This window comes from Ranitomeya variabilis, chromosome 1 (genome assembly GCF_051348905.1).
Source record: "Ranitomeya variabilis isolate aRanVar5 chromosome 1, aRanVar5.hap1, whole genome shotgun sequence".
Lineage (NCBI taxonomy): Eukaryota > Metazoa > Chordata > Amphibia > Anura > Dendrobatidae > Ranitomeya > Ranitomeya variabilis.
The window spans coordinates 162,463,209-162,478,859 of NC_135232.1; the positions used below are offsets into that span (position 1 = coordinate 162,463,209).

Genomic DNA, 15,651 nt, shown 5'->3' on the forward strand with positions numbered 1-15,651 from the left:
GGCATTGGACCTTCAGGATAGGTTTTATGCAAGGGGATACAGTAAACAATGCATAAAGCGGGGTTATCAGAGGGCCAAGACATCCAGCCGTGGCCAGCTTCTATCTGGCTCCAGAAGGGTTCAATGTGAGCCTCACCAAATTAGATTTATCTCTACATATAATAATCGATGGGGCACAATCCACAATATTCTCAATAAACATTGGTCAATCCTGAGGACAGAAGCAGATATAGGTGGATCACTCCCTGAGAGACCGCTGATGACAGCTAGGAGGAGCAGCAGTTTAAGGGATCTTTTAGTAAAGAGTCATTAGGCAACTCCTTCTCTTCCTTTCCACACTGGGAGAACCACATCAGGGTTGTTTCCCATGTGGGTCATGTTAGGCTTGCTGTAACACTGAATGGGTTGTCTGTTTTTGTTCTTCTGATGGAAAACAAGTCTTCCAAATAAATTTCATGTAATAGCGACTTCATGGTATATTATACCACATGCCCCTGTGGTCTAATTTATGTGGGCCTTACATCAAGGGAATTGCATATACGGACTAAGGAGCACATTAGGGACATTAAGGCAGCTCAGTCTGTTGATGACAAGATGTCACTTAAGACAATTCCCAGCCATTTCAAGCTGCGCCATGCATGCATCTCTGATCTATTAAAAATACGATGAATTGATGATCTGCGATGCAGGGTGGTGCAGTTTGAGTGCCACTGGCTTATAAAATTGGGTACTATGACCCCCTGGGTCTCAATGAAAAATTGAGTTTCTCATCCTTTCTATAGTGTGCACTCGGCATCTGTGGACCCCATGTATTTTAGTGATGTTCATTTGGTTATGTGCCTCTTGAGTATTTTTTATTACTTTTTTAATTTGTGTATTTTTGTGTTTTCACCTGTCTTATTAGCGGATGTTATCTCAGCAACGTATTTTGTGCCTCGAACACATCATTTTGAATATCCCTCCGGATGGCTTTCTATTCACCAATCAATCTGTGGACATAATGCATGGCTTCACATACTATATCAGCATCTGATAATGTGTGTTTTTTGTATTGGGTGATGCATGGATAAGTTCTTCTGCTTTACATAAGGTATCATTCCTGAAAAATAATATTATTCAGTTATTTGCTTGTTTTTCTTTCTATTTTTGAGACTTTTATATCATGATTGCATTTGCCCTCTTTGCTACCCATATCCAATATGGGCATTCTGTCAACTTACATGGCACCTGTTTGGGTATCTCCCTCCCTGCAGAGGAAAGTGCATGGGATCGACACTTCCTGTCCGCCTGCGTCTCAGATGGTGTCTCCATGGAGTGGTGCGTTTCACTGACGTCAACGGAACACTTGCTTCTTATACTCACCGCTTCCGTGACACCGGATGTGACGTTTTTGGCAGCAGAAGTTCTGCCCTCATGCACTCGTCGGACACAGTGCAATGTATTTCCTTCCACTGCCACCATAGGTTATCAGAGGTTGCCGAGGGATATTTAACCCCTTAAGGACAAGGGGTATTTCAGTTTTTGCGTTTCCATTTTTTTGCTCCCCTTCCTACCATGGCCATAACTTTTTAATTTTTTTAGTCAAAATGGCCACGTGAGGGCTTGTTTTTTGCGAGAGGAGTTGTACTTTTGAACGCAACATTGGTTTTACCATGTCTTGTACTCGAAAACGGGAAAAAAATTCCAGTGCAGTGAAATTGCAAAAAAAGTGCAATTCCACAATTGGTTTTTGTTTTGCTTTTTTGCTAGGTTCACTAAATGCCAGCAAATATGATTCTCCAGGTCATTACGAGTTCATAGACCCTAAACATGTCTATGTTCTTTTTTATATAAGCGGTGAAAAAAAATTCCAAACTTTGTTAAAAAAAAGTTTCCATTTTCTGCTACCCGTAGCGTCTCCATTTTTCGTGATCTCGAGATGGGTGACGGCTTATTTTTTGAGCACCGAGCTGACATTTTTAATGATACTATTTTGGTGCAGACATGATCTTCTGATTGCCCGTTATTGCATTTTAATGCAATGTTGCGGCGACCAAAAAATGATCAAGTTAATCCTTTTTTTATTGATAGATCAGGCTATTGTGAATGCAATGATACCAAATATGTGTATGTTTGAGGTTTTTTTTGTTTTATTTTGAATGGGGCAAAAGGGGGGTGATTTGAACTTTTATTTTTTTATATTTTTAAAACCATTTTTTTTTCTTTTGGCATGCTTCAATAGTCTCCATGGGAGCTGCCATAACGCAATTGGCTCTACTACATACAGGCGATGATCAGATCACCTGCATGTAGTAGAATTACACACTTACTATGAGCGCCGACAACCAGGCGGCGCTCGTAGCAATCCAGCAGTGACAACCATAGAGGTCTCAGGAGACCTCTGGTTGTTATGCCGACGCATCAGCGACCCGGGGTCATGTGACACGGGCGCCGATGGAAGGAGGTAATGACTCGCTTCCTACGCGTGTATGTTAAATGCCGCTGTCAGTGTTTGACAGCGGAATTTAACATGTTAACAGCCATGAGTGGATCGCAATTCTACCTGCGGCTGTTAGGGGCACATGTCAGCTGATTAGATCAGCTCATCGCTGGAGCCCGCACCAAACGGGGGGAGGTGTCCAATGACGGACTCTGTACATCACTGCATGTATAGGCGTTAAATGGCACCTCCTGCACACAACACACTGCCCCCAGAGGAAGCAACAGCAAAACGTGCGTCGGGACTTCGGTGCATCGGTTGGCATAATTATGGGTAAGAGGCAATATTGTTTACTTATATGCACATGTGACAATTTATAATTACTTTATATTGTGTTTAGCAATCCCCCCTCACCTATATATTTATTAGGATATGGTTGTAAACAATGGCGGCTGCAAAACTCTATAATGTCTCCTCTTTTCCCATCCCTTGTGGGAGTACCTTAGTACATGTATACAATTTTGGCATTGAGCAATATGTAATATTTTATATATTATTACCTCGGTGTCTAGGGTTCTCCTACTTGTTTATATTGTATGCCTTCCTTTGCCCCATGTTTGTACTGCTGCCTGCTTATTTTTTTATATAAAATAATTTTCATGTATGGATTTGATTCACCTTTTGTGCTATCATATCTATGTGTATTATTTGATTTATAAAGATATTTCTGTACTTTTTGACATAGCAAGTTTTAAAATATTTAGATACATAATTTTGATGTTAATTCACACTATTGGGATATTTAAACTCTCTATGATTCTTATTCATTCTCTATAGCATTTTTGAGAGTATCCTTTGTTAAGGAATATGCATTTTGCTTTACTGTATCAATTCTGGTATGTTCTTAAACTCCAGTGTCAGGTATATCTCAGGTCTTGCCTGCATTACATTAATTAGGGCAATATGTGAATCTGCTAAACTACATAACATCATGGATGCTATATGGCTGTCTTTAATGTCCTTGCTAATTCTCCTTTTATACAGCTTTCTTAGCTCAAATAGCTTGTTGTTTAAGCTGGATCTTTCGTGCAGCTGTCACGATTCATTATTGGATTTGTATGTATGTCATCAGTGTGAGACGTACCAGTGTCTGGGAAAAGCTTTACAGTTAGCGCTATTCCCAGGCACTGGGTGCTGAATCCAACTCTCATTATTGTCGATTGATGACAGTTGTACTCAGCACGCGCTGTCTGTGTACTGCACGTATTAAATAAATAATTTAAAAAAAAAACTGGCATGGGTACCGCCTTATTTTTTCTAACCAGATGAGGGAAAGCAGACATCTGGAAACTGCTGTTATTATTCTGGGAAGGAGCCAATAGGGATAAAGGTTCCCAGCCTATTAATAACTGTCTGCTTAGCCTTTACTGGTTAGTAAAAAGGGGGGACTCCCCAAAAATATGACATGGATTCAACCTATTTTTACTTACCAGCAAAAGCTAAACAGACAGCTGCGGGTTGATATTACTAGGCTAGGAATGAGCCATGATTATTGACAGGTACTCCCTACAACTGTCATCAGAGTCGTCTGGTCTCGCTTATCACAGGGACAGCAGGCGACAATGATGAGAGTAGTATACAGTACCCGGCAGCTGGGAACAGCGCTAACTGTACTGCTTTTTATCAGATGCCAGCAAGTGTCAAACTGAGGGTGCAAACGGACGGCACACTCATGGAACTCTGATGTTATGCACAGACACAGATACCACCAGTACTGTTTTTTCCAGTGCTGGAAATATCAGGATATGCGAAAGAGGCCTTAGATGTTGCAAATTGAAGCTAAAGGAAGGAGGGCAGGGAGGGGCTTGGGAGGGGTTTTGAGTGGATGTGATAGGTGCTGGTTTACAGACAACTGCAATGCATGATGAAACATAGTAAAAGCACACAGGAAGCCAGGAGAAAGGAAGTTGTCAATTAACCCCATCATAAAATACTAACCAAATACTGAACGTGTGAACATGGCTTAAGTGAAACTGGAACAACAGAAAGATGACATCTTAGGCCAGGGTCACACTTTTGAGTTCAATGAGAAAAACTCGCGAGAGTCTCTTGCATCAAGTTCCGGCACTGCCGCTGGCACATGGGACCGGAGCGTGCGGCTGCATAGAAATACAAGCAGCCGCAAACTCAGGTCCTGAGTGCCGACGGCAGTGCCGGGTATTGATGCGAGAGACTCGTGCGAGCTTCTCGCATTACACACGCAAGTGTGACCCCGGCCTTAGTTGTATGCTAGCAATGTCCATTTTTCACTATTTGTTAGAAATTAGGAAACCATCATCAGTTTTCATTTGTATATGAGAAAAACTAATAAAGCACTGAAAGTAAAAAAAAAAAAAACAGCTACGTCTGGATGAGGCCTTAGATGCAGGCACTTTTTTTAAGAAGTGTGCCTGCTCGTTCGAAAAAGTTGGTAATTTATTTTCAAATTTAATGTAGAGAAGTCTCATACCCCCCTTACCTTGCATCGATGAAGGATTTTCCTAGCCATGACAAGCATGCGCTCTTGATCCACAACTTCTTCTGCAGCATTAAACTGTTTGATGAATTCCTCTGTGACTTCCAAGGGCTTTCTATATAAAGATCACAAGGAATGCAATGATTTCAAATGTCATTTACTGACAAGCAACATAATCCTCTATTGAATCATCAAAAGTAGTTAAAGAACAATATGAGATGCAGAGAAAGTTCTAAGACAAAGGAGAGAGCCGTGTTATTTTTATATCAGACTATTACATATACCGCTATAATAATGTGCTCTTAACAGAACAAAGGCTGATTGCAACTGAATGTACACTTAGCTTTTATGTGTTTTATTAATAGATATGTCTTATTTTTCCTTAGAGTTGCAGTAATAGAACAAGCCATCCTGAACTATTAATATTTTATACTGCCCCAAGCCTCAACCTACAATGGTGATTCGCACTGGCAGTATAAATCAGACAGGGATCGGAACGCAGTGCACGGACTGGCCGGCGGCACTCCCAACCTGAGCACGACAGCTGTATAGAAATACACTCAGGTTGGGAGAGCCACCAGCCAATCTGAGCAACGCCTTCCGATCCCTCTCTCATATATACGGCCATCTGACTCTTTCCATAAAATTATGTTTTATTTACTTACAATTTTACCCTACTAAAATGGATAACAGCAAGTTTATCCATATTAGATGTCAGCTTAGAAGGTTTCTTGAACACTGATGCTAAACGCTTCAATCAATAGCAAAAGTGGCATTTTATAATGAAAATAAGAGCCAACTAACAACCAATATGGTTGCACTTCTATCTTTATCACATTTTCATGATGTCTGCCCAATCGTAACAGAATAATGTAAATATCTCTTTAAATGCTATAGTATAATTACCAAAATCTGCCTTTTTGATATGTCTGCTATATCACTATTAGTAAATGTGTGTAGAAAGGGATACATTTTCAGACTTTCTAAGGGGGTCAACTACTCAATTAAAGGGTTTTTGCTACTTCATCTGAGAGCAGCACGATGTAGGTATAGAAACCATGAATCCAATGATGTATCACTTAGATTACTGGGTGCAGCCGCTCTGAGTTTTTATATTTAGAAAATGCAGCAGAGCTGAAAAAGCTAACCACGTCCACACCAGGTTCCCTACATACAATGTCTATAGACAGTGAGCTGCTTCACAAAAGGGGGCGGAGTTGGACCAGGAGGCACTGCTGTGTCCAAGCAATCAGAACCTCCTAATGCTAAAAGAATCACTGCAAGTAAACAACAGCACAGAGCTTTATAAGTGAGGCATTGCTATGTTTTAACTCTTACAGCATGATGGTTTTAGGTTACATAGCAAAAACATGTTGACAGATTCCCTTTAAAAATAAGGACAAAATAATCCCTGCAGTCATGATTATGCATCCAAGAGTATATGGGCGGCACGATGGCTCAGTGGTTAGCACTGTTAATTTGCAGCGCTGGAGTCTTGGGTTCAAATCCCACCAAAGTCAACATCTGCAGTTTGTATGTTCTCCCCATGTATGCTCTCCTCCCACACTCCAAACAATACTTAATAAGGATCGGTCTCCAGGTCAAAAGTGTCCAGTTTTTTTCTCTCATTTAGTATTCTGTTTTTTTTTTTTTTTTTTTTGGTTTTTTTTTTGGGGGGGGTTGTGCTATTTTATGCTCATTTCAGAAGGGGCATTGCTCATAGGGTAATAATACAGAGCAGTTCAGAAACATAGATGAAAGAAAGTATTCCTGATTTTCTAATACTGGACAATTCCATTATTTGTATATCTTGCATGTCACATATTTTTATATTGCTATTTTTTTAAACCTGAAATACTTTTGATACTTTGCATATTATTTGCTCTTTGGCTTTGGATATTATATTTCAACTCATATAAACTGTGGGTCCAAATCAGTAAGACTGGTGTTTTGCACAAGTGTATTAATGAACAGGACAGCTGGAGTAAAGATTTCTTAATTCATTCACAAATGCACAACACTTAATAAATTAGGAGTACCGTAATTTACAATTGGCGTGGGCCTCCGCCTGAAATTTACACCACCACCCGGCGCCATGACCCATCCCGCCCCAGCTCCATGCACTTTGGTGAAGCTAGACATAACTGGCATAAAAATGCCAAAAGTCATCAAACTTGTGTGCATCTTTGATTTGTGGAAAAAGTTTGCAACATTTCAAGATGTCTCAAGACAGAATTATGGCAAAAACACATTCATGGATCAGACTAAAGATGTTACAGAAAATGGATTTCATATCATACTAAAGTAGAACCAAAATTGTACCTTTTACATTTGTTTTTCACATGTTCTTCTGTTTTCTCCAATAACTTTTTCTGGAGTTCATTGTGATATTTTGTTGAGATAATCCCAAACTTCTGAATGACAGGTATTTTGACGATTGGCATTCTTCTACTATACTACTAAGAGAAAATAACGTGAACATAAGTTAGAGTTTTTTATGAAACAAATGATTATAAATAGGATACACATGCAGTTATACAGGATGAAAATTATTCAGATGGAAGAAAGAACTGATTAATATTTAAAATGTTTTACCTTAATTACAGTAAGAAAGAAGTTTAAGATTGAAAGGAAATATCCATCCTTGCCTTACCATTTTATTTTTTGTATCTTTTTGTTCTTTTCCTGAACTTGGCTATGAAAATACAGACCAACAAGATGTATTGTGAAAGTGACCTAAATAAATGTTATTATACCTCAACTATAATGTTATAGTGCTCTCAACATCAAAATCTCCAATCTGACTTATTGTCCCAGCAAAGTTATAATTTTGTCCCATGAACAATTAGTAATATTGCTAGCTACATTTTTTCATCCATATAAATTCTGCAGCTATATTGATGGATGGAGCCTTAAAAGGATCTGTAACCAGGTCAAAAGCAGTTCGTTTGTGCTCTTATTTTATTCCCATTGCCCTCATTTGTATTCCATTTGACAATTCGACATATAATTCCAGAGAAAAGGTGACATGTAAAAGATTGGGCACCCCTAGTCAAAATTACAGTTATTCTGAACAGCTAAGCAAGTTGGAGATGAAATGATCTCTAAAAGGCCTACAAGATCTAAAAGATCACACATTTCCTTTGCATTTTAGGCAAAAAAAAAAAAATAATAATAATAATAATAATTATATATATATATATATATATATATATATATATATATATATATATATATATATATATATATATATACATATATAGTACAGACCAAGAGTTTGGACACACCTTCTCATTTAAAGATTTTTCTGTATTTTCATGACTATGAAAATTGTACATTCACACTGAAGGCATCAAAACTATGAATTAACACATGTGGAATTATATACTTAACAAAAAAGTGTGAAACAATTGAAAATTTGTCTTATATTCAAGGTTCTTCAAAGTAGCCACCTTTTGCTTTGATAACTGCTTTGCACATTCTTGGCATTCTCTTGCTGAGCTTCAAGAGGTAGTCACCGGGAATGGTTTTCACTTCACAGGTGTGCCCTGTCAGGTTTAACAAGTGGGATTTCTTGCCTTATAAATGGGGTTGGGATCATCAGTTGTGTTGATGGATACTGGTGGATACACAGCTGATAGTCCTACTGAATAGACTGTTAGAATTTGTATTATGGCAAGAAAAAAGCAGCTAAGTAAATAAAAACGAGTGGCCATCATTACTTTAAGAAATATAGGTATATATATATATATATATATATATATATATATATATATATATATATATATATATATATATATATATATATATATATATATATATATATATATATATACACACACTGCTCAAAAAAATAAAGGGAACACTAAAATACCACATCCTAGATACCGTATCTCTGAATTAAATATTCCAGTTGCAGATTTTTATTCATTGCATAGTGGAATGTGTTCAGAACAATAAAACAAAACAATTATCAATGTAAATCAAAATTAATATCCCATGGAGGTCTGGATTTGGAATGATACTCAAAATCAAAGTGGAAAATCAAATTACAGGTTCATCCAACTTCAGTGGAAATGCCTCATGACAAGGAAAAGATGCTCAGTATTGTGTGTGGCCTCCACCTGCCTGTATGACCTCACTACTGTACAATGCCTGGGCATGCTCCTGATGAGGCGGCGGATGGTCCCGAGGGATCTCCTCCCAGCCCTGGACTAAAGCATCCGCCAACTCCTGGACAGTCTGTGGTGCAACTTGATGCTGTTGGTGGATGCTGGACATGGTGTCCCAGATGTGTTCAATCGGATTCAGGTCTGGGGAACGGACGGGCCAGTCCATAGCTTCAATGCCTTCATCTTGTAGGAACTGCTGACACACTCCAGCCACATGAGGTCTGGCATTGTCCTGCATTAGCAGGAACCTAGGGCCAACCGCACCAGCATATGGTCTCACAAGGTGTCTGAGGATCTCATCTCGGTACCTAATGGCAGTCAGGATACCTCTGGCAAGCACATGGAGGGCCCTCAAAAGAAATGCCACCCCACACCATTACTGACCCACTGCCAAACCGGTCATGCTGAAGGATGTTGCAGGCAGCAGATCACTCTCCACGGTGTCTCCAGACTCTGTCACGTTTGTCACATGTGCTCAGTGTGAACCTGCTTTCATCTGTGAAGAGCACAGGGCACCAGTGGCAAATTTGCCAATCCTGGTGTTCTGTGGCAAATGCCAAGTGTCCTGGACAGTGTTGGGCTGTGAGCACAACCCCTTCTGTGGACGTCGGGCACTCAGACCATCCTCATGGAGTCGGTTTCTAACCGTTTGTGCAGACACATGCGCATTTGTGGCCTGCTGGAGGTCATTTTGCAGGGCTCTGGCAGTGCTCCTCCTGTTCCCCCTTGCCCAAAGGCTGAGGTAGTGGTTCTGCTGCTGGGTTGTTGCCCTCCTATGGCCCCCTCCACATCTCCTGGTGTACTGGCCTGTCTCCAGGTAGCGCCTCCAGCCTCTGGGCACTACACTGACATGATGTGTCATCCTGGATGAGCTGCACTACCTGAGCCACTTGTGTGGGTTGTAGAGTCCGTCTCATGCTACCACGAGTGTAAAAGCACAACCAACATTCAAAAGTGACCCAAACATCAGCCAGAAAGGATTGGTACTGAGATGTGGTCTGTGGTCGGCACCTGCAGAATCACTCCTTTATTGAGGGTGTCTTGATAATTGCCAATAATTTCCATCTGTTTTCTATTCCATTTGCACAACAGCATGTGAAATTGATTGTCAATCAGTGTTGCTTCCTAAGTGGACAGTTTGATTTCACAGATGATTGATTGTGGGCACTCTTGAAGATTTGTGTGCTTGCTCATATAACTTTGACCAAGGTTTCAGACCTTAATTAGAATAAGCCTATTAGGGTTATGGCTTATTCACCATTATTGTTAGGAAAGGCTAAGTGATGCAAATTTCCCATCTTTAAATGGTGGAGGCCCATAAAGTAGGAGAAGGCTATATGAAGATAGCAAGGCGTTTTCAAGTTGCCCTTTCTTCAGTTCGAAATGTAATTAAGAATTGGCAGTTAGAAGGAATAGTGGAGGTCAAGATAAGGTCTGGAAGACCAAGCAACATTTAATTTAGAGCTGCTCATAAGATTGCTAGAGAGGCAAATCAGAACCCCCGCTTGACTGCAAGAGGCCGTGAGAAAAATATAGCAGTCTCTGGAGTTGTGGTACATCGTTCTACTGTTCAGAGACACCTGCACAAATATGGCATTCATTGAAGAGTCATCAGAAGAAAACATCTCCTGCATCCTCACCAAAAAAAATTCAGCATTATAAGTATGCAAAAGAACATCTAAACAAGCCTGATCCCTTTTGAAACAAGTCCTGTGGACCGATTAAGTTAAAATTGAGCTCTTTTGCCACAATGATCAAAGGATGTGTGTGGATAAAAAGGGCACAGAATTTCAGGAAAAGAACATCTCAACAACCATTAAGTATTTCATGGGTAGAGGCAAGAATTAATTAAATGGAATTTCAACAAATTCTTGATGCAAACATAACACCATCTGCAAAAAAACTGAAGTTGAAAAAAGGATTGCTTCTACAAATGGATAATGATCCTAAACACATGTCAAAATCCACAATAGACTACCTCAAAAAGTGCAAGGTGAAGATTTTACAATAGGTCTCACAGTCCCTTGATCTGAACATCATTAAAAATTTGTGGCTAGACCTCAAAATAGCAGTGAATGTAAGACAACCATGGAATCTCACAGAACTGGAAGAATTTTTCAATTCTTGTTTGAGGGATTTTCATCCATTCTTCCTTGGAAGACACTTGGCTGGCTACAAAAAGCATTTACAAGCTGTGATACTTTCTAAAGGGCGTGCTACTAGGTACTAAACATGTTGAGTGCCCAAACTTTTACACTGTCCCATTTCCCTTTTTGAACTTTTTAAACTGTAAAAGATGAAAATACATCAATTTATTTGGCTAAAAATATATGAAAAATACATTGCTGTGTGTGGCTAGCAAATTTGAACGCAGCTTCCCAAAGATATGATAAACCATAGTTAATTTATGGGAAAACCAAGGAGGAACAGAAAAGCACCATGGTCTTTTGTGGCTCTTGATTTCAGTTACCTTCTGATTATTAGCGCTTGTTAACTTATTGGTACCTATTTTGCCTGCTAGTGACCACCCTGCCACCTGTTTGTGGTGTGTTCCCTGTCATTCTCCTTTCTGTGTTTTTATGCTTCTCCTGTTACCCTTTTAATCAATAAAGATTTTTCATGATTACTCTGGTTCTTATGGTGCTTTTCTGTTCCTCCTTGGTTTTCCCATTATGTATGCACTGAACCGTTACACATCCTGGCACCCCATTAATGTTGTGGTGGGGGTGTAATGTTTGGTTTGGAACTTTTGGCTTAACATAGTTAATTTATGTTTTAAGCGGGAACAATCACTTTTTCACACAGGGCCCTGTAGGTTGGATTTATTTTTCCCTTAATAATAAAGACATTCATTTAAAAACTGCAGTTTGTGTTTGCTTGTATTATCTTTGTCTAGTATTTAAATTTAAATAAGGAGGGGGCAAACACCTTTCCACACCAATATATATATATATATATATATATATATATATATATATATATATATATATATATATATATATATATATATATATATATATAGTGTGTGTGTCCATAAAGTCATGGTGCACTTTTGACCAGTCACAGGATCTATTTATAGTTGACATTTTGGTGCCCTTTCTCTGGCCCAATCATATCAGGCCTGTTCATGAGGAAAAGATAACAAGAACCAATCAAACAACACAGACTCATTTAAGCTGCTGCTGAGCCGCCAGTCAGATTAACCCCTGATAAACTGAACTCTGACTAATACACTGGCAGGTCTGTGACATTAAGCAACCCCAAGCTTATGCCAGTGATAGGGTATTCAGAGACCCCCATAGCTTATCTTTATATATGAAGATTCTAACATGACTTGTATCTCACCTCTCTTACTGAATCACTGTGGGTCTTGCATAAGGCTACATGATTAAAATTGTTCCCAAGTGCTGTAATGCTCAAAAGAGAGGCTTATATGGGTGTTGGTGGTGGGAACAATCAGACAAGAAATGAATAAGGAGTGTTGTCCACATTAATTATATTAATTATCTATATTTCACATGAATAAAGACTTTAGATAATTATAGTAAGCACACAATAAGAATATGTACGCCCCATTCTAAAAGGGTATATAACGGCAGATGTTCAATAAAGTTTTTATGGCTTCTTATGCAGATACAATCTGTCTCTGTGTGGATCCATCATTCCTCGAGCAATTCTTCATATTTGACAACCGTCCAATATACTCTATAGTCTGTTTAAGACCAACCTAACACCAGCTGTGTGGTTTTCCATGCCAGTCGAGATGTGGACGGTACAGAGGTAAGTTCAGTGTTTTGTGGCTCGCTAAATTCGAATCCGTGACCAAACTGCTACGTGAATATCGGCGCATTTATAACAAAGCGTCACCACATAGAAATAACATTACTCGGTGGGATAAGCAGTTGAAGGAAACTGGCAGTTTGGTGGAGAAACCCGTTCTGGTAGGCCATCAGTCAGTGACGAGTTTGGTGGAGAAACCCGTTCTGGTAGGCCATCAGTCAGTGACGAGTCTGTAAAGGCTATACAGGATAGCTACCTAAGGAGCCCTAAAAAATCTGTGCGTGCGTGTGCTCAACAATTACACCTAAGCAAGACTACAGTTCATAAGGTGTTAAAGAAATGTCTCTGATTTACAGGGTACAAATTGCAGCTGTTGCACGCTATCAAACTGGGAGATAGACCCAAATGATGCGCGTTTGCTTCAGATATGCTTCATGAGATCGACAATGAAGCAAGATTTTTGCAGAACATTGTGTTTAGCGATGAGTCGACCTTCCATATCTGTGGACACGTTCATCGCCATAACGTCCAAATATGGACTGCTGAGCATCCTCATGCCTACTTTGAGCACGAACGTAACACCCCTAAAGTGAACGTGTGGTGTGGCCTGATGCATGATAAGGTGATAGGCCCATTTTTTTTCGTGGTGCGGTCTGTGACAGCAAACACGTATTTTGACATGTTGGAATTGTATGCAGTGCCACAATTTCCAGAAGGTGTCATCTTTCAACAGGACGGCATTCCTCCACACTACGCCGCCATTGTTCGTGAGTTTCTGGATAGAACATTTCCCCGGCGGTGGATAGGCAGGGGTTTTGTCAAGCCATGGCCACCACGATCCCCGGATCTGACACCCTTAGACTTTTGGGGTTATGTGAAGCAACATGTGTACATTGAACAACGTATCAATGACATTAATCACTTAAAACAGAGAATCATAGACGTTATTCACATCCTTACCCATGTGTGACAAGAACTTCACTATCGTTTGGATGTGCGTAGGGCAACAAATGGAGCCAACATCGAACTGCACTGAATAGGTATGAAACTGGGAGAGTTTCTCTTTTATTTGGAAAAATTTCACATTTCTATAGATTTTTGCTGCTTTCCAGTGACTAGTCAAAAGTGCACCATGACTTTGAGGACACACTGTATATCTATATATATAATTGTCTAAGGGTTTTTCCGTCTGTCTGTCTGTCCTGGAAATCCCGCGTCTCTGATTGGTCGAGGCCGCCAGGCCTCGACCAATCAGCGACGGGCACAGCATGGCGACGATGATGTCATAAAGGTCGCCTCGACCAATCAGCGACGGCCACAGTCTGCCGCGAATTCGCCTCGACCAATCAGCGACGGGCACAGTATCGACGTAGATGTCATAATGGTTGCCATGGCGACGATGATGTCATAAAGGTTGCCTCGACCAATCAGCGACGGGCACAGTCTGCCGCGAATTCTGGAATCATCATTGTCCATATACTACGGGGACATGCATATTCTAGAATACCCGATGCGTTAGAATCGGGCCACAATCTAGTATATATATATATATATATATATATATATATATATATATATATATATATATATATATATATATATTATAACTGGACATTTAAAAAAGACAAACAGAATGAGCGTGGAGAGTAAATAATTAAAAAGGATCTAGCATGTGTCCAAAAAATTGAATTTGTTACCACTTGCCAAAATCTCCATGTTCCCCTGAATCTGCAGCTCTTTTTGTTTTAATTTTATCCTCTTTTCTGGAGATATGTCCCTTTTTTCCTTTTGACATCCAGTATGCTAATTCCTGGCAGGTGGTCCAAGGGCATGTCAGTAGAGTAGTTCTGGACCACCCAAATATTTAGCCACGTAGATGGGTCTCTTTGTCTGTAATAATGTGGCAATGAGACCTCATCCGTGCTTTCAGTTTGTCCTGTTTTTGTAACATAGAGATCCCCAGTAGGACATTAAGTGCACTGAATGAGGTTTACCACATTGTATGAATATCAAGAAGTGGCCCTTATGTTATCCCACGTTGGAAAAGGGAAAAAGGGAAACAGGACCACATAATTTACCACTTACAGGTAATGTAAAAAGATTATACTGTATTAAATAAACTTATTAAAATGTACTCAAATATAAAAACAAAGAACAGGTGCCTCATGTGTGAGGGACCACACAGAAAAATAGTTTCAGATGGACATTCCTAAACAGCAGAAAATTCTGCCTATTTCCATTAACCCCTTAAGCCCCGAGGGTGGTTTGCACGTTAATGACCGGGCCAATTTTTACAATTCTGACCCCTGTCCCTTTATGAGGTTATAACTCTGGAACGCTTCAACGGATCACGGTGATTCTGAAACTGTTTTCTCGAGACACATCGTACTTCATGATAGTGGTAACATTTCTTTGATATTACCTGCTTTTTTTGTGAAAAAAACGGAAATTTGGAGACAATTTTGAAAATTTCGCAATTTTCCAAATTTGAATTTTTATGCCTATAAATCAGAGATATGTCACACAAAATACTTAATAAATAGCACTTCCCACATGTCTACTTTACATCAGCACAACTTTGGAAAGACATTTTTGTTGTTAGGGAGTTACAAGGGTTAAAAGTTGACCAGCAATTTCTCATTTTTGCAACACCATTGCTTTTGGGACCACATCACATTTGAAGTCATTTTGAGGGGTCTATATGATAGAAAATAACCAAGTGTGACACCATTCTAAAAACTGCACCCCTCAAGGTGCTCAAAACC

The 15,651-nt window shown here is 39.6% G+C and overlaps 1 protein-coding gene across 4 annotated transcripts in view; it reads right to left on the minus strand.

Annotated features, from left to right (window-relative positions):
- TMEM232 (transmembrane protein 232) overlaps positions 1-15,651 on the minus strand; it is a 435,959-nt gene that overhangs the window by 359,333 nt on the left and 60,975 nt on the right. For 3 of the 4 annotated variants that reach the window (XM_077290225.1, XM_077290199.1, XM_077290216.1), the window contains 2 exons: positions 7,257-7,393; positions 4,938-5,049 (listed from right to left, as the gene is read on the minus strand). In XM_077290225.1, the coding sequence (XP_077146340.1) occupies positions 4,938-5,049; positions 7,257-7,378 (234 nt within the window). In that variant the 5' untranslated portion in view covers positions 7,379-7,393. The remainder of the gene's footprint in view (positions 1-4,937; positions 5,050-7,256; positions 7,394-15,651) is intronic. The other variant, XM_077290207.1, reaches the window with a different exon arrangement.